Source organism: Acanthopagrus latus, chromosome 3, assembly GCF_904848185.1.
Source record: "Acanthopagrus latus isolate v.2019 chromosome 3, fAcaLat1.1, whole genome shotgun sequence".
Classification (NCBI taxonomy): domain Eukaryota; kingdom Metazoa; phylum Chordata; class Actinopteri; order Spariformes; family Sparidae; genus Acanthopagrus; species Acanthopagrus latus.
In genome coordinates this window covers 11,771,000-11,791,229 of record NC_051041.1, presented here as the reverse complement: position 1 = coordinate 11,791,229, position 20,230 = coordinate 11,771,000, and the positions used below count along the sequence as shown (strand labels likewise).

General features: G+C 42.3%; 1 protein-coding gene across 3 annotated transcripts in view; it reads left to right on the top strand.

The window, feature by feature from the left end:
* dtnbp1b (dystrobrevin binding protein 1b) overlaps positions 1-20,116 on the top strand; it is a 77,897-nt gene extending 57,781 nt beyond the window's left edge. The window contains exons 1-4 of one of the 3 annotated variants that reach the window (XM_037094076.1): positions 6,503-6,569; positions 11,453-11,620; positions 15,311-15,454; positions 16,573-20,116. In XM_037094076.1, coding sequence (XP_036949971.1) covers positions 6,518-6,569; positions 11,453-11,620; positions 15,311-15,454; positions 16,573-16,907 — 699 coding nt within the window. In that variant the 5' untranslated portion in view covers positions 6,503-6,517 and the 3' untranslated portion in view covers positions 16,908-20,116. Of the gene's footprint in view, positions 1-6,502; positions 6,570-11,452; positions 11,621-15,310; positions 15,455-16,572 lie in introns of those variants that run through there. The other 2 variants (XM_037094075.1, XM_037094077.1) reach the window with 2 other exon arrangements.
* Positions 20,117-20,230: the final 114 nt, after the last annotated feature.

The window sequence follows — 20,230 nt, the reverse complement described above, 5'->3', positions numbered from 1 at the left end:
GATGCCGGCAGCGATGGTAATGTTTTGAGGTAAATGTCAACTGGCAGCGGGAAGCAAAAAGCTAAAATAAATAAATAAATAAATTGTATATTCACATTCCCCTAACAGAGTACATTTGGTCACATTCGCCTCTGTCAACTCTGCTTCAGGCTGCTCTCCCCACAATATTGTGATTTTGAACCCGTCAGGACAAACCAAGCAGGCGGAAATTGCAGCTCATCAGAGAGCTGAAAAGAACAAGAGCTCACCATGTGCCTCTGCAGCAACAAAACAGTTTTGAGCTAAACAAAAAGATGAGTTGAGAATGAATTGAATATCACAAAAGTTTTGGCGACAAAAAGATGAATACCTCAGATCATTAGGAATCACAAGACAGTGTCTCTTGCTTCCCTGCTGTGTCAAATCAGATTAAGTGTGGCAAAATAATAAAAGCACTCTGTCTGATATGCAGGATGTAGTTATTGTCATCAGAATGTGTCATATTATGTAACTGAGTGTGTGGCAATGTGTGTGTTTCACATTTGCTGAGTTATACATCTTTGTAACATTCATACCGACAGATTTAACTTATTTTCTTAGCAGAATATCTAAGATAATCTATTATTGGACAGATATATGATCAGATTTCATTTTCTTTGACTGAAATTGTAGTTTTCTCCCCCCTCACCTTAGCTGTGTTTATTTCCCACCTCATAAGGACCTAACAGTATATATTGCTGCTGCTTTGATTACTTTAGAGTCGAAACGCTCCGTTAGCCTCCTGGGTTTTATCAAATCTGGCTTTAAGCTCTTTAGATGATACAGACCGAGGCTGCATTTTAAATCCCCTGCAGTGCATTCACTGTAAAATTACCAGAATCTCCCCAGTGCTCAAGCATCAGCAACATTAGAGCTGAGGAGAGGCCGAGGCAATATAGACGCCACAACGTATTTTTTTTCACAGGGCTAACAAATAAGGGGTCTGATGTGGTGCTGAGTCAAAGATGTTTAAAGTTATTTATCGTAGCATTATTTCACGTCACTCGTCAGAATCACACAAGGTTTTAAGTTGTATAATTCATTCGGGCATGTTTGATTTACAGGTGTGACCTTCACCCCTCTCACTTCTAATTGGTACATTCCTAATCCCACTGTACAGCCCTTCTTATGAGAATGGTTGGGCTGCTAGCTAGCACCCTTTTCTGCTTAATTGTGACCTTGTGTGTTCATGTTTGTGTGCCTTGGCGGAATCGGGATGTTTGAGCGGCAGGGGCAGAAACAATAGGGCACCAGCTGTATGATTTGGGGCACCACCGTTATACATTTACAACTGGAAGGGTACCAAAGAGGGCAACTGTTCTCTCGACCGAAGGGACATCCAAGAGGGCAATTTTGATGCCTTTTTTCAAACATATGGTGCCATTTGTTCTTTTTGTGTAACTAATTGATGGACAGTAAACCAGGTAAATAGAAATGCCAACTTTTGTTTCGACGTGTTAGCTGAATGTGTTAATATGTGGAAACGGTCAAAAGGGAATTAAATGATCACTTAGGGCTGTGTAATGGGCTATTACATTTGGTATGGGGTCTCTGAAGCTGTGTGGTATCATTAAACATATAATCAGTCCCAATTTGTAATGAAAAATGCTCTGTCCTCCGGTGGTGTTCAGACTGTGAAAGACTTAGCAGGAAGGAGCCCTCCCACCGAGCCTCAACTTACATGTTGGTGAGCAGTTGCCTGGTTACATGTGTAGTTAGCAAAACTGGTTAAATGTGTGTTCTCACTCCCACTCAAACCAGACAATGGTTACTGACGGTCAGAGAGAGAGAAGCCGAGATGTATGCAGTCACGAGTCGGTTGTAACAAGCTCCTGACTTTCTTCTCCTATAAGTGCCCACATCTTTATCTTCAAAAGCACAGCTTCAAGCATCACGATGGTATGAAGAGTAACTAAGCCTCTTCACTTACTGTTTCCGACAGACTACGTGATTCCAGATGGATAGATGACTCAGTAAAGATAAAAGCAACATGTTACTGCAGCATCCTCAGTATATTATTGTATTCATTTCCACATAATGAGGCCCCTCTTAAGACACCTGTCATTGACTGCTGCACCACTGCAAACACTCATTTGATTACAAACCAGCTCAGAACTATTTTCTGCACGCTTCCAGCTGTGAAAACTTGGCACACTGAGTAACAATGGTGTGTGAATGTTACTATACTGCTGCATTGGTGGGCATAAATTGTGATAATAAATTCTTCATATTAATTAATATGTTCCTATTAACATATTTGACTGTTTCCTGTGGGAGTAGTAGTGTGATCTGATGGTACAAGTAAGTGTTACATTGGTTATTTGTTAAATAAGGTTATTTAGCTAAAATTGTATAGGGAAACATATTACTAACAACTTCTTCAGAAGTGAAAATGAAGAAATAGTTCATTTTGTTTGCTTAGATGTAATTCTTGTAGTTTAAGGAGATCTTTCTCCTCTGGTTAAAATGTATTTGCCAAAACTACATCGAACACCTTTTAATGTACAGGTAGACATATAGACGTACAGCTGAGAACAAGGACCAAGGAGGTTTAAACAATGATAGAAAATAGAGTGTTGACAGGATTTTTAATGTAGACTAGTATGTGAAAAAGGTAGGTGTATATAAATGATGATAAATATAAGTCATAAAGACCAACAACATGAATAATAATCTCTATATAATTAAGCATATAGCCTGTTCTTACTGCAGTTAATGTTGTATTTATATACTTATTTATACTAAATACTATATATTATTATGGCAACTTTGGAAAATAGATAAATAACCACAAACACCAAAGAAATCGATTGCCCTCTATTGCTGTAAGGTCAAGGAAAACATGAAGGGAGCACAAACTGCATGTAGTACACTGTGCTGCCCAATCTGCACTGCAGCCCTCTGCTGTCTGCTGTTTTTACTCTAAAACAGTAAAATGTACAACAGCCACACTCCTCTCTTTGTCTTTAGGGGCCTTCAGTTATCAGAATTAGGTCATATAATTTTCACATGGTTTTCAGCCTCCATCTGAATTTTAAAAAGAAAGTTCACATCAGTTTCTTGTTTCCATGTAAATTAGAACAAAGTAACGCCGGCAGCCATAGTGAAAGATTTTGAACAACATTTCTTCAGTACTGCAGAGAAGTACTGTACAAGTTTTGTTTTCGAATATGTCACCAAAATCAACACGCAGAGAAATAATTGTAGTTGCAGTTTCAGTCTTGGATCCCTCAGGCGAGAGTTGTTAAGAAATCAAACTTTTACTACACAGTACAACAACAACACTATAATGCTAAGAGGCTGTTGGAGGCGTAATATGAGATGTAAAATGTTCCAACGATGAGCTAATAATACAGTAGCTTAATGATTTTGTCCATCTTGAACTAAATAAAAAAACGGCACACTCTCTTCCAGTCTTGCAGGCATTTGGCGAGTGATTTTGCAAGTTCGTGAACTCAACATCTGATGTTTTGCAGCCTGAAAAAGGAACCTGGACAGAAACGGGCTGAAGCTGCCACTGTCGCAGCTTGACAGACTGAGTGAAAACAGACAGGTGTTATCGATAGGAAAAAAGAAACACCATGAAACAAGAACAGTGGGTGTGGGGTGGGGGGGTCATTGAGCTGTCAAGTGTGTAGCGTATGTGGTGTAGGTTAGTGAACCACACAATGTGAAGATGATCGGTGTGAAGATGAAGTCATTGTAAGGCCAGTGCATGCTCATTTGAGTAGATTAATTAACTTTAATTAAAAAACTAAAACTAAAATTACCTTGAGACTTACTGAAGCTAATAAGGTCATTACAAGTTCAGGTCCCATGTTTGTGTGTAATGTGCCTCGTCACCTGCGCATATGTCTTATTTGCACACGCATTTGAAGTTCTATCCAATTCAGTCATGCATATTTTTGCCACATAACATGCAAGTAATTTGACGTGTGTGTGCGACAGGGAGAAAGAAACGATTGTGCGTGTGTTATTTACAGCACGGGGGCTGCCTTTGGCGGAAACCTGAGCACTTGAGAGATATAGCGAGGCGGACAGAATCTAAAAATACCACGGCTGAGTGAGCAGGGGCTTAAGAAGAAGAAGAAGAAGAAGCAGTGTCTGTCTCCACTGTCAAGCCTGCCTCCTGGTCTTCAGGGCTGCAAGCTGCTGTCTCAGAATGAAATATTAGGACTTTATAAGCAAACGGAAACAAATCCATCTGAGACCAGACAGCTAATTTAAAGTGACGGGTAGAACAAGGGGTGTTTGTGTCAGATATTGGAACGTTTGATCTGTTTGGTGTGTCAGAGTGATGTAAAGTGTATGAAACGGCTATAATGAGATGGTGGATGGCTTGTTTGAGCATTAATCATAATAGGAAAGAAAGCTAATTGCACTCATGAGAAACGAATATTACAGTTTGAAAAATTAAAAAATATTGCATGGCCCTGTTAACGGAAACTTCTTAAGTCTAGAAAGTCAGTTTTGGATGACATTTGGGATCTCTGACATTACGGAAACATGATTCTTAGCTGCATTTAGGAAAAAAAAATCACATTCCTAGGACTGGAAATTTGATATTACGTATACAATCCAAAATTCCTACACTAGGAATTGATGGACAGGCTGACAACGATGTTAGCCTGTTGGACAAGCTTAACATTGATGTTAGCCTGCTGGGGAGGCTACCATCTGTCTCTGACTGTTTCCTCCACCATCTTGCATCAAAGCTAAAACTGGATCGTCTGTTGGGATGTCTTCTCCACTACAGCGAGCTAGCTGTCCAGTGACAACTAAAATCTGATAGCCATTGTTATGGAAACAGGCAGTCTTGTGCACATTCTCAGCACAGACCAAGTAATCAAGTATGCAGTTATAGTTAGGATATCTTTAGATAAGATCCAAGGTCACTTATGTAACAGGGAGATATAACTTTTGCTATCTTTGAAATGTGTAAGATAGGACAAGCAGTGAGTAAACTTTTCTGTAATTTTTTTTTTTTTTTGCAGTGAGTTTTCAGACCCATTTAGCCTCTACTTCAAGGTCACAGGCTGTGGCCATGTCCCTGTCCCCTCGTCATCTCTTTCTCCAAGAATGACACATGGATGACAATGTTTACCCCCCACACATCCTGCCTCTCACCACTCATCTGACTTCCTGTCTGTGTAGCCCAGATACACAAACAGCCTCAAAGGTACATTTACATATCTGATACTGTCTACACACACACACACACACACACACACACACAGAGTCCACACAAACAATGGCCCTCATCCTGGGCCTGTGTGCAGGCATTACAGGCCGCCCGTCCATCCCTCATTTGCCCAGCGAGGCTTCAAACATAACCTTCTCTCCATTGGCACAGCTTATAGCGGCACCTGATCTGTGAAGTGCACTACAAAGTGTAAATGACTGTGGACCAGGCTCAGCGGTGACTTGAATTGGCTGTTGATGACTCATAAAATGATATATTTCCATTTGAAAAGGGAGCTGTTAGTGTTGCTTGTTATTTACGGTCACTTAAAGGGAGTCTAACTCAGTATTATATCTAAGAAATCCTAAATGACATTCTGAAAGAGCTCTAATTAAGACGGTTTAAAATAAGAGGCTCAGAAATCCAGAAGAAAAGGAGCCTTGAATTTCCTTGAAGAAACAAAATTAGCTCCTGTTTCAAGTGAGCCCAAATTGGCGTCACCCGTACAAAAGAGATGTGGTGACCAAGCTTGTATGTTGAACACTTAACTGTAAGATTAGCGGTTTCGCTCTGTGGGCCAAGCTGTGAGAAAATTACGCCATTTAGTCAAATCTAAAGCTCATGTTGAATCCTTCAGACTTGAATTGCCCTCGATGGCGTGTTCCCACTCATGCTCGTCAGCTGCAGTTCTCAGCTACTCCTCTCTCTACACAAAAGCTGCAAATAAGGAGCAAAGCTAGTAAGGCTGGGTCTCTGTGCTTCTATATATGGCCCCACATTTATATATCGCATGAAAGAACATTCACAGTTCTGCTTTGGTCACAGACACAAACTCAAATAGCAGGCCGATCATAAACTGCATTTTTATGATGTTGAGTAAATTGTAAAGTTCATCGGCAGGTAAATGCTCCTTTACTTGTTAATTTTCTGAAGTTGGTGCATAAAAAGATGCACATACAGGTGCACGATCACCCACACGTCTACACATCTACAACTGAGCGCACTCCCTGACATACCAGCTTGCTTCCTGTGGCTTCTGCTTCCTGCATCCGTAGAACACATACCAGACGTTGCTCTGCCGCTGGAAACAGAGATGAGTGTAATTGCATTAAAAGTCTCATTTCATATCGATCTGTCTGCACAAATAGCCATCTGAGCAAGCAGAACGAGATTGTTTAATGCAATTTCTGTTCTTTTTATTTCCCCTGCGTTTTTTTTTTTTGGGTCACGCAGTGGAGAGGTGAGAAGGAGAGCAGACGACTCTTAGTGAGACAGAAACAGCTTCCGAGGGGACAGCGTCCCTTTTTTTTGGCCCTTATGATGATTGCGGGAACAGACACGACAAGTAACTCTGCGAGTACAAACTCAGGTAGTACACCAGATTTTCCTCAGTTCTCAGTTGAAAGTCATTTTTGAATGCAAAAGTGTTGAACATGAAAATTTATTGCTAGATAACTTCATTAAGTTTCTCATGAAGGAATGTCTTCTTTGGGTTCATTTCAAAACCTCTTTGGATTGTAGCAGCGACTGCACAAGCACCATCAAGAAACATTTGTCTTTGTAATTGAATAATGTCACTTCAATGAACATCATCTGCTGTGACTAGCATAATGCAATTGCCTTAGCCCTTATGACTCATCACCAGGTGTGTGTGTGTGTGTGTCTGTGTGTCTGTGTGTGTGATTTGTGCATATGAATCGTGTCACACAAGACTGTTTTGGGTGGCCCATGTGAGCATTTACAGTACATGTGCATTCACGTGAGTCGGAAGGGCTGGTCAATTGTGTAAAATGTACATCAAAACAATCATTGAAAGGCTACTCAACTGTTCGAGAAACTAACACTGATGTTGGCTAGTTGGAGGACCGCACATCAATGTTTGCCAGTGAAGAAGCCAACACTGATTTTAGCCTGTCGTAGAAGCTAACATTAATTTTAAGCCTGTTGGATGCCTGGGTGTGCTGTTGAATCATGTCGCACAAGACTGTTTGGGGAGGTTGTGCAAGCGTAGATATTTACATGAATCTATGGTATATCCGTACGATTGCATAAACCATACAGAGTGCCCTGCGAGGATGGAGTTTGTCGGACTTAATGACTCTCGCACTAAAAGTCATCAGCGCAAACTTAATCCTGCGGGCTAAAAATGAGCGTGGCCTAAAAATAGTCCCCTGTAGCTACAGAAACATGCATCGCAGGATACGGTTGACTGGTAGGAGATGATGGAGAAAAGACCAGAAGAAGGAAGGGGAGATTAGAAAGAAAGGATGTAGCGTCAGAGGAGAAATGTATGCAACAGAGGTTTTATGTCTGAGCCTGGAGAGATTTAAAAAAGATCATCAGTTGAGGTAGAGGATGACAATCAGCTGAGGGAAATATTCAATGCTTTGTTTAGGTTAAGAGGCTTTCAAGGTACATTTGAAAGCAATCATTTAGGAAGCATCTTGGTTCGTGTATAGGTTTGACGGAGAAAGAAAGGACGCATTTAGACATCGAGCCAGGCAGAAAACAGATGGATGCACACACTCCACAGCTACATATATGGTCTAAATAAATAGACATCCCGGGCTAATGATGGATTGAGAATTTGATTAGAGACCGAGAGATAAAGAGGCCTGATCTAGCCCTATCATTAATGCTGTCTGTCCGCAGACCCTAATTATAGCTAAACACACTGGCCTCTCTCTCTCCCTCGCTCCCTCTCTGTCTAACCCCACACAATGCTTGACAATCTGAACAAAGCTTCCCCGAGGCCCCTAATCTAATAGAGCAGTCTCTACAAGACATCCATCCACACACACACACCAGCCAGCCAGCCAACAGAGAGGGTAGGACTGAGTCAGGAGGGAAAGATGAGGGAGTGGTGTAAAAAAAAAAAAAAAAAGAGAGAGAGAAGGGGGGCAGTCAGATAGAGGAGATAAATTGGACACTGAGTGAGGAACGACACACAGAAAGAGCTTTTCTTTCCCCCCCGTCTCCAAGGGCTGTTGGTTTGATGTTTATCGTGAGGGAGCTCTGGTGGGACCTCATTGTTCCCTTCTTTGTGTGAGAGAGAGTGTGTGTGTGTGTGTCCATCTGCTGCGAGCTCCTGCAGGGCCCAGCCTATTTTATCAGGATTCTGGTCTGTGTAAGAGTGCCCACTCTGATCCTGCAGTAGAGTTAACACTCCCAGAAAGGAGCATATTGATTTTGAGGGGCTGGTGAACACCGAGGAGAGGCAGAGAATGGTGCAGAGCCGTGTAAGACAGGCAGCACAAAACAGTCAGATGGAGGTAATGTTCATATCACACCAGACAGCTGACCAATCATTGACCTCCGTTTGTGTGTGTGTGTGTTCTCTATCAGTCTGCCAGCATCTTTGGCTCAGTTTGTCAGGTTGTTGTCTGCATGCTGACATGCTTTCCCCATTGTTTTTATCATCAGGTAAGGATATGCAGTTTGATTTTGATATAATTCTGAAGCCAGGTTTGTGAAGAAGCGTCGTCGAGGGGAAAAAAAGTGAAGGAAGTGCACCTGTTGGCACTGCAGACCACACAGTTTTAATTGACCACTTCACACTCTGTGTTGGCATCGAGACCACACAGCATTTAATTGGTTCAGGTCGTATCTCCTACATAGAATGCCCTCCATTCCTTTGGCCCGTTACTTTCTCAGACACTAATTGCTTACCACGAAGTTTGAATAGTGCATTTTTTGTGCTAACCGGGCGGGCCAGATGGTTTGTCTCACAAATCCATCTGCTAGAAACTGTTTGGGAAAAGGCAGGCACTTTCAACTTTCAAAGAATCTTGTCAGGTGATTGGTGCAAACAGTCTATCACAGTCCATTACTGGCTGATTTTAACCAATCAGATCAACAGTGGGAGAGTGCTACCAGCAGCAGAGGAAGTAAAGTAAAGCACTTAGCGAAGCCAGTAGCGAGAATATTGAAGACATCTTTTCCATCAAGTAAATCCTTTCATGCCTTTCTGATATAATGCTGCAATCCATTGCAAGTCAGAAGTCAATATTTCAGAGTTGGTGTTCCCAACGTCCAATCTAAATACATCCCAGTGCATTTGCTCGGGAAAATGTGGACACCCACAGAAAAGGGTTGTATGACAAGTCTCTGAACTTCAAAAGCAACAGCTGATTTGACAGATTTGGGCATTTAAAAAGGAGTAGGCTCAAATCTCACGCTCACAATCAAGCACAGATCGGATGAATAGAGATGTAAATGGCAACTGCAACAGTTCCGAGTGCAGTGCATTGCAGCATTACAGATGCTAGCAGCATCTACGCCAACACCTTGAGGAGCCACCATTGTAAATCCAGCTGCCTCATTTTGTGTGGCTTTTGTTGGAATTTGGATTTTTATCTGTTTTCTATTTCTTATTAAAGGATCAGAGATACATCAGACATTTAATATATTGGGGCCTGGCTTCTGCCACAGTAGTTTGAGTCATGAGTGGCCTTATATAATGCTGCCATCTATCAGAGGGAGACAAGAAAGCTAAAGAGACAGCCTGTCAGAGACTCCAGGCTGCAGCTGTACACACACTCACACATACACACACACACACACACACACACAGCCATTCTCTATCCGCAGGGTAATGCTTTCTATCGCCCCATCTCTTCAGTATGCTCCTCCCTACCGCCCGGTCCACACACACTTCCCAGATGTCTGAAACCGCCAAGCAGAACAGGGCCAAGTGCACAGTTATCACACTGACCCCTGAGTATTGTGCGAACCAATCAGAGCCCAGTAAATCCATTGTCAAGGCCAGGGCACCTTTAAGAATCACTGTTCAGCACGGACTAATAACTGAATGACCGTGTAATCCTTAAATTCAGGAAAGAACACAACCCCACCCCCGTTTAATGCCACAGCATGACTGAGCATACAGACAGCAGGGGAGGGATGAGTCGATTTCATGAAGAGGCTGCAGAGGAGGGGGTTCGTGTGTGAGAGTTCACTGATGGTGTTTGGTCCAGACAGAGCATTGAGTCACTGAATAGGAATGCTGTGGAGCACTAAGAAATAGTTCTGCCTCAGTAAACGTTGTCCCCAGCCTAATGTCTATTTCACAGCACTTATTAATTTCAGATCAAATAATTTTGGTCATAGAAAATTGTACAAGAGTTGGTTTTAAATGTATTCAAAAAAAGAGGCAGTGCTTTCACCATCTGTAGTGTGTTTTTTTTAAATTACTAAGTGTTCATTTAGTCGACAGCAGCTAGAATTTGGAAGGTTTTTCAGGTTTTAAATGTGCTGCACTCGCACTCGAGATCTCCAAGAAATGACTGAGGATAAGTCTGTAGTTATTGCTCAGTTTTGCTGGAGGCTTGTGCTCACGTGGGCTCCTTTTATATCATTATCTGTATCATTATACAGCTGTCCTTTCTGATGGTGTGTTTAGGTTCAGTTCATAAAGGTGCTGCACTTAAAGGTTAACTTTAAGGGGGGAATTCATTTTTAAAGTGTGTTTCTAGGTCTTGGTGAGTATAACAGCATGTATGAAAGTAGTAGCTCCATAGGAAGCTGCATGTAGTCTGATAAATTCCCTCTAGTGATGTCACTGTGTAAATTAAGTTGAATTGTGGTTTGCATTGTGGGTAATGTAGGCAACAGGTTTTAAAAGTAGCCCACTGGTCAAGCATCACACACTTTCACACTGTTGAGCTCATTATGGGCAGTTTAAAAACAGAAGATGAAAATCAGTGGAGGAAGACAGAAATGATCACCCACTGCAATGTAGCCTCTTAAGGGATATCCCTGGAGGCAATTTATTAGATGACAAGCCGTGTCCTCAGACCTGTAAACACACTTGAAGTTGTAAAATTGGTAGAGATACCCTTGAGACAAACTTGATTGTACTTGTCTTGCAATGGCCCCTCATATAATGCCAGCACAAATGAGGGCATAGCCAGCAATAGCCATTGACCGAAGGAGAAAAATCCAACTTGTTCAAAGATGACATCACAGTGATGGTGGAGAAGGCCGGTGTACTGAAGTGTTGATGCATCTTATGTCTTACAAAGTTCACCGCAGGCTCAGAGGCCTCACTTAAGTCAAGTCGAGACTTTGCATAGAGCTACAATAATTTGAAATGTAAAGTAAGTTTAATAAATAACTACTTGTACATGGTTTTCTTTTTAAGTCATACTTGAGCTGTAAGTACGTTGAATAAACAAAGGGCCAGGGCCTTCTAGTTTTCCGTGTTTTCAGAACCTCCAACTTTACAAACTTTCTCTCTTTTGTTTTTCCCAGTGGAGCTGGACGCGGAGCATGCACAGAGGGTCCCTGGGGCAGAGCAGGGAGGACTCCCGACCCCTCAGGTCAAGCTGAAAGAGCGGCAGAAGTTCTTTGAGGAAGCCTTCCAGCAGGACATGGAGCAGTACCTGTCCACTGGCTACCTGCAGATCGCTGAGAGGAGAGGTGAGAAGGAAGAGCGCTGGGGTCAGCAGTTCTACGCAGATCACAGTACCAGTCTTTGATCGTATTTAAACACCTTGAAATTGAACATTTCTTTCGGTCTGAGGGCCTGCGAGGGAATAGGGAAAATGTTGAGGTTTTAGGGTCGTGGTGTCGGTAACTAATCCGATGGTGAATGCAAAGCCGTCCAGCATTCAAATGAATTAATTCAAGCGCCCTGATAGCATCAGCCGAAACCTTCACACTTCAACTGCATATCACAAGATTGAGCCGTAATAGCTTTCTGCAGCGAGGCTCCACGCTCCGAGTGCCCGCCGCTAAACACACAAGTAGAGCCATTACTTTGAAAAATGCCACAGCACCGTATAAATGTAGTCTTCCACTGGGATTGTAATAGAATCCTGCTGGAGTTTACCCCATATATTACTGCCAAAAAGCCCGTGCTAAAATACCCAAAGGATGTGCTGAAATGAGGGGCTGCATGGGATCCGCACCCTGCACTCAGAGATGGATTGGACTCTCCCAGCCCAGCGTTTGTAACGTGATTTTTTTTTCTCCTCCTTTTACTCATCTATCCTGCTCCCTTAATCCTCTTGAAGTGTCTTATTAGAGAGGATTGTGGAGCAGTTAGGAAGGAGGAGAGATGTGGCGCAAGGTAAGAGACTTAAGGAGAGAGAGAATGTGAGAGACTTTTTCTTTTTTTTGTTTTCCCCTCGCAGTGTTTTCATGACAAAAACAATCAGCGCAGCCAGGTTCGAGGTGCAAAATGAAATCTTCACAGCTCATTATCGCAAGACTGTTCAGAACGCTGTGCAGCCTTGCGTTCATTCATGGTAAAATACAGAGCAGACTAGATGTTTACATTTAGCCTTCACACTCCAAATGATGTTATTCACAGCACAAAGGCAAGCATGTGGGCCGCTCGAGAGATGAATCGGAATAAAGCAGCCATAATTGCTGTACGAATATTTGTAATCAGTTACAGCAGAGGCTCGCATCATGATTCTGTTGACACGCATCTGAGAAATCATGTGACAGAATGAAAGCTAAATAGAATAAAGCACAGTGCGGCTCATTATCTCTAACGCAGCTACAAATCCCCACAGCAGGGCGGCGCCACTGGAGAGCAAGAGAGAGGATGAACTGCAAGGATATATAGTCAAGAAAAGAGAGAGGAAGGGCTGCGGATGTTATAAGCCACTGAGCCATCAAAAGAAGGTCTCAAGGGTCTTATACACACACACTCTGTTTCACACACACACACACACACACACACACACACACACACACACACACACACACACACACACACACACCCTATTTGCAATCTCACTGCAGGCAAAAACAAGTCCTTCCCAGCAGGGGGAACCTTTTAGGGAAGGTCACAGCGGGGCTAAAAGAAGAACATGTTGGATGCAGTCGCATGGAAATGATGTTCTCAGCGCAAGCGCTTTCTGGACCGAGGCTTTCACAACCCAGCTATAGTGTTGGTTCAAGTGTGTGTGTGTGTGTGTGTGCGCGCGTGTGCAGGTTTGTTTATTTTTGTTTACATGCTGAAGAGACAAGTCCATTCGGGGGCCAAAAATTGAATCCTCCATACTAAGTCATAAGAGGCAGAATAGCTGCTATGTGGTGGTAATTGCGGAGCTGACAGCGAGATGTGGAAACGGCTGCATACTGAGAAGTCATTAGTGAGCATCAGAGTTTCTCTAAGATGTGTCACCGGAAACACGCAGAGATACAGAGAGGAGGAAATGAATGTGTATATTACTGGAACAGTGAATAAAATGCTTGTGGAGGAGCGTGTGGACGTTTAGATAATGCTGGAATCACCATTTGTGTGTGTGTACACATTCAGTTCATCCAGGTTTGTGTTTATACATCACAATCAGTTCGTGGAACGTTCATGATGATGACTTGCCAAAGTTGAGTGAGCTCAGAATATGACACTCATTTGTGTGTGTGTGTGTGTGTGTGTGTGTGTGTGTGTGTGTGTGTGTGTGTGTGTGTGTGTGTGTGTGTGTGTGTGTGTGTGTGTGTGTGTGTGTATCTTTTGTATTTGTGTTGCTACTAAAAGGACAGGGAGACTTTTAGGGACAGTCTCCCCAGGAAATAACATTCCCCTTCTTTCTCTCTTTCTTCACTCTTCTGCTCTCCCTCCCTGTGCCGCCCTCCTCTGCTCTCCTCATTTCCTTGAGGTACGGTAGCCAATGGCATCTTCTCCTCACTGCTGTGCACCGACCAATCATCTCCCTTCTTCCTCTTCGTGCTCGCAACTCTGCCCCCCCACCACCACCCCTGCTTCTGAAGCCCATTCATTCCTTGCTCCATCCATCCTCACAGTGCACTGATTGGCTGTTTGTGAAGCATGCAGCACATCATGACAGCTAACCAGGGAGGGGGGCTGTGCTCCTGCAAGGCAGTGAATCCAGGACCGTAGTAGTTAGCATGCTAGCTAGCTGTTGTGTAAGGGTTTGTAATTATTGTGTTCCGTGACTGGTTAAGTGTTGATTCCCTTCTTTGGGTGGGGGGGTGAACCCTGTTAAGCATGTCAAAAAATAAATCCCCACGATGTAGAATCAACCACAGTACAATTGACTTCATGTATGTATTGAATTGTTGTTGATTCTACATGCGGTCTGTTTTCTGATCTGGGGTCATCACATCATGTGATCAGGTCAATCTTTGCATTAGTTTTCACAGTGTTTTACCTTACCCTGATATAGACATGTGGGTACCATAAGGATTGGTATATTCACTTCTTAATGTTAATCCCAATCAGTTCAGCTGGTGTAGAGTGGATATGCACATTTGAATTCTCTTTCAGGAAGCTCTTTGAGTGGACAGGTTTCAGTGCTCACGTGCCAATATTTATACTAAAAGCATCCCTTCATACTAAATATTTAAGCTATATGTGTAAAGCTAATCCGCTGGGTCATCACCTCCCTAGTGGGAGTAAATTTAGAAAAAGACATTTGATTTGGTTCTTGCAGATAACAGCGGAAAAAGTTGTTTGTACTACTGTAGTAGTTACTGGTTGTAACTTTAGTTCTGTGAGTAATTGTTTAGCCATGTTTTAGCAGCAACAGTAAAGCACGGCATTTTGAACGTGCTAACATACACAGTCCATGCTGTAGCAAATCGTGACACCAGTGTGGGTGATGAAACAGGCATACCGCTTACCCCTAATATGAAGCTTGAGCAGTTTAAGTTTACCTTTTTAGTAGAAATTCCCTCTTTGTGTTGGTAGCAGCTCAGCAAGGAGACATGAGGGGATGCTGGGCGAAAAATTAGAAGTCAAACCCTCAAGTTTGAGTCTTACACTGCTGAAGCTTCATGTTAGCTTTAGCTGAGCTACCATGTACTCTTTACAATAAACCTGAGAACCCATCCTTTATGATACTGTAGGTTTTGCTTGTCAACTTCATATGCAGCTTCCCACTGCCAGTCCATTCTTTGTTGTAGTGCTTTGGATCGTACAGTAAACAAACTGTGCCTACACAGTCTTACCCATTTCAAATGTCATCAAGCTTGAATGTGCCCATTTGCTTCTGCTCTGCACATTTTGGAACAAAACAAAAAAAAAAAACTTTTAAAGCATCTCTCTGCCTGGACTCAGGCCCTTGCTGCTGCCCTCTTAATGATTCATTCCATGCGTGAGATTAATGTCTCGCTGTCCCATTGCGTGTCCAGAGCCAATAGGAAGCATGTCGTCCATGGAGGTGAACGTGGACATGCTGGAGCAGATGGATCTGATGGACATGTCTGACCACGAAGCCCTTGATGTGTTTCTGCACTCTGGGGGAGAGGACAACAGTGCTGCTTCGCCTGTCACGGGTAGGTGTCTACCTTAAGTCTTTCTAACTATGATACTCTTAAGGCACTCAATTACTGCAGTTAAATAACTTCCTACAGCTAATCCATGTCAAAGAACTCACTAAAGCAGAAATATGTGCCTCGAAAGATTGTCAACGGTGTTTAGGCACGATGCACAAACACCATCTGTCCACATCTGCCAGTGAACAACATACACCATCTGACTGTCAGCTCGCCTTCAAATAAAAATAATTTGATGCAATCTCTGCAAAATTTCTGCTACATTACATATGTATTACATACTACATTATGGCAACTAAGCTCGCCCAAATCCATGCAAGCTTAAACCGCAGACAGTATAAACAAACAAAACCTACAAAGTCAATCCCACAGCTAGAGCAGTGCCCTCCTTATATTAGTAGCCATCTAAGAAATAAATAATGGATAATGAATAATAGAATTGTTTAGGTTTTTTAAGAGAAAATGGTTCAATTCCCTGATGACCTGTACTAACACTGAAAGGAGGCGGCCATCAATTTCAAGCCAGAGCTGAGTTGTCCTGATGGCACCACTGCAGCATTATTTAAAGGGGGAATTCTGGTACTTCTAAACTGTCTTTCCACTCTTCCAATAATCACCAAGTTTGGTTCAGTGGAAATAAATCTTTATTTTACCTTGTTTAATGTGAAAATGTCAGGAGAAAGGCTGGATCTCAGAGAAGATGGTGGGGAAAGTGCCACGTTGAGCCAGAATATTTACCATCCAACACAGTGAATTACGGGTTTCTGTCTGTCAACCAGAGTTGGCGATTGTTACAAAGACTAACAGGGAACATGTTTGCTACCTTCAAATGAGCCTTTTATATCTACAGAGGGAGTGGGTCCTCTTCCATGGAGTCCCGCATGTTGCTCACTGCTAGATGCCACAAAATCCTACATCCAGAAACCTTTAAGTGGGCATATATTTGACAGTAAAGTTGCCCACAAGTATTACATTATAGCTCTGCTGAGGCAATCTGCTGGACCAGTTCCAAAACTTTTTGTATCTTTCATTCATTCCAAAATATGTAAACATGAGGTTTAAAAAGACTAACTCTCCTTTAACCTTAATCCATCTAAGTGACTCCTCTTGTCTCGCAGGTCCAGATGTTGAGTCCTTCACCACAGAGATCAGTCTCCAGGTTCCCACCCAGGCTGAGCTACGCCACAAGCTTTCTTCCCTTTCATCCACCTGCACCGACTCAGCCAGCCAGGACACGGAGGCCGGGGAGGAGGACTATGAGGACGACGACGAGGAGACAGAGCAAGGAGGAGGAGGAGGAGGTGGTGTCGGAGGAACAGGTGGAGGGGGAAGGAGGAGAAGGCCCCCTGTTGTGGTGACCCTGGACGAAGAGGAGGTGCATCCCGATACAGCGTTGGTGGACCGAGAGGACCAGACCAGCAAAGACTGTGATGAGAGCAGGCCAAAGGTTTGAGGAGGGACGGACTGGATTTAAACTCAAACACACAACGCAAACACACACACACAGCTGTGAATCAAACGCAGATGTACAACAATATTGGCTTCCTTCTCAAATCACTTTCTTACTGAAGCAAAACATACAAGAGAAAATTCACTGAGGTTGCACTAACTGCCACATTACCTTGCCTTAAAAGACCACTAACGTGAGTTTATTAATTCTAATTGATTCCTGTAAAATAGGTTTGAGTTCCCTTCAGCGGCATTGAACGGCTTAACATGTACCTGTGTTTGTGCATGTTGAGATCAGGAGAGGCCTGTTACTAATAACTGAAACAGACTCATACACTAAAATCATCCATGTGTCCCTTGTACAGTTCATCCTCTGTGCTAACACTTGTTGGGCATGAACATACAGTTTGTTTGGAAGCAATCAGGGACAATTTTGTGGAATATAAATACATGATGTTGATTTGTATTGCAGGCCACACAAGTGAAATCATATTTTCTTCACTAAAAATAATATTGTTCGGACTGTAATTTGTCAGCCAAATTAAGGTGATGACAGGACATGTCCAGTGTCAGAGATGTCTTTGGAACCCCTGGTTAATTCTTGAAGCTACCAAAACTACATTTAAAACTTACTTATGAAACATGTCTTTCCAGAAAAAGAAATCTGGATCATGCTTAATGATTCAAATACCTCAACAAAGCCTTGCATGACTTTGAAGTAATTTTGGTGGATTGACGTGTTATTGCAAATCCTCGCAAGATTTCCCAACTCTGTGATCTGTTGGCTTTGTTGGTTTGCCTTCTCTATACTTGATTTTCTCGTAATGTCTTTTTTTTGTGGTTTGAGCTGTAGTTTGGAGGGTAAATGCACAACCTCTTCAGCCTCTCTCTTGATCTTCTGCTGCACCTATCAGGGGCTTGACCCCAAAGACGCTTGATGCCACAGCCAAAGTGGTTGGTGAGTTCACCCAGGCGACTATGACGCGCAATCTGCTACATCAGCTCCTTTCATTTTACAGACCAACCGCCAGGAAAAAAAAACACAACCCTCTGACAACAGACAACCACTTAACATACAGTTAGCATAACGAACAAGCCAACTAATTCAACCAATCACATGAAGTAGGGACAAGAACTGTTGTCGGATCCGTAGAAATGCTGAATTGCAAACGCCAAATAATTAGCACAATACACTTGTTGCACCTGACCTGCAAGGGGCACATGGATGAGTTTTTCTTGATTTCAAGGTCCATTGTGTAGGATTAAGGGGAATCTATTGGCAGAAATTCAGAAATTCATTATGTTTTAATTAGTGTTCAGCTACCTGTTGTATTTTGGTTACCTTCAAATGAACCTTTAATATCTTCTCCTTCACATGGGAGGTGAGGCGAGGTGTATTGAGCTGGTTGTAATCTGCAACATAACACCAGGATGCTGTTAAATCCTACACATTGGACCTTTAATTGATAAGCTGAACCCCACAAAGCTTGTTGCATTTTTTTTCTAAACTGGTTTATGAGCTACATTCTGCAGTGTTTCAATGTAAACTACCCATTAGATAATACTTTAGTGCCACTGGCTTTGTTAACATGGTTACTAACTGGCAGTGTTATATACCACATAGTACTGTATAGCCGACAGACTGGTGGAGTTCAGGTAACTGGAAATCAGCGGTTTAACACACACGCCCACACACACACACACACACACACACACACACACACACGAGAGTTCCCCATTGCCATTCCTTTGACCAATAATATTTGGGTGAACTTCTCTTTTTGAACAAGGACCAAATCCCTATTTGGACTGTGTGCTATGCACTGGACAAGACCCAGAAGGTTTAACTGTATCCAGATTTTTTTTTTTTTTTTGTACAGAAATGTTGACATTTGTGCGATGTGACAGCATAACTCCTTCCTTTCTTTTCCCCTGCCTACAGTTTATGACTTGTTGGTAATAAATGTTTCTCCCCCAGCATTGTTTAATTTTCATCTTAGAATTTAAGGAGCATGTTAAAAGAATGAAATGTGAGTGGGATTCAGGGTTTGAGCATGTTAACAGCCCCTGCGCGCTCACTATTGATTTACAGCCCAGCCTGAGTGCTTTATACATTGAAAGCAGACACGGTGAGGGAATGTATAGATGGACAGAATGTTCTACAGTAGAGCAAAACATCTATAAAATGCAGTGGTTTTCTCTTGGGGGATAATATTTTACTATGTAAACATTTGTTATTACAGTTTAATGTTTTCTAACTGAAACATGAGGAAAAGCAATACTGGTGTTGTGTGAGAGTAAATGGCATTTCAAGGCTGAGCGTGCACTTGGTGGTTCATTGTGAAAAGTAAACTGCTCATGACGATGTGTGACAATCACTCTAGTGCCCTTTAATTAAGGTTACCTGGAACTACAGGGTCCTCCAGCCGGCTGCATGTACAATGTGTGAAAAGAGTGATGAGCTTCCTGCTGAATGAACATGAAGGCACATCCCACACCTGCTGCTGTTTACCATGGAACCTGATAATGTCAAGGTACAGCCTTTTATATTTGTATTACAGTGAATTTTCTCACTTCGCTATCTGCCTAGCAGTGCAGATAGTTTGGGGTACATTTGCCAAGGTTTTGAAATGCTGGGATATTTGTTGAGTGCTCACGGCATTAAAACATGAAAAACACCCAATGCTAATTTCCAAAAATGTCACGGATGGCGAATCTACAGGCTTCAATGTCAAAAGATTGAACTGAACTAACCAAATAAAAACTTCTTCGGTAATGTTAAAATGCCATTGTTTACACTGCATGGCCATTTTAGACCTTAAATAAGATTTTTTTAAGATGAACAGACACTCACAAACATATGCAGTCCCTGAGGAGGAACAATGATAAAGGACTTTAGAGAACCTGACCCAGATCATTTTAGAAGGTCTAAATGGGTTGACAATAAAGACATTTTAATAGTTTAAAAAGGTAGTGCCTCTGAGTTATTCTTATGATTGTTACATTACCTTTACAGTAAGGTCTGTGGTCACGCAGATAATCGTGGGTCAATTACTTTGATTATTGTTTCTAGAATAGTCTACAACAGGGGTTACCACCTCCTCATACTTGTGACCTGTTAAATGAACAGTGTGTCCCACACATGTGCTTTACTTGGGTGGGTGATGGATGATTTGATTCTTTTAACATGCCTGAAGTGATCACCAAAATAGTTCCAGATTAATTTTCTGTCCTTCTGAATTTATTTCAGCTGTTGACCAGTTCCCAGTTTGTAATTGGGATAAAAATTGGCCTTTATGTTGCCAAAAAAACTCTGTGACTTCATGC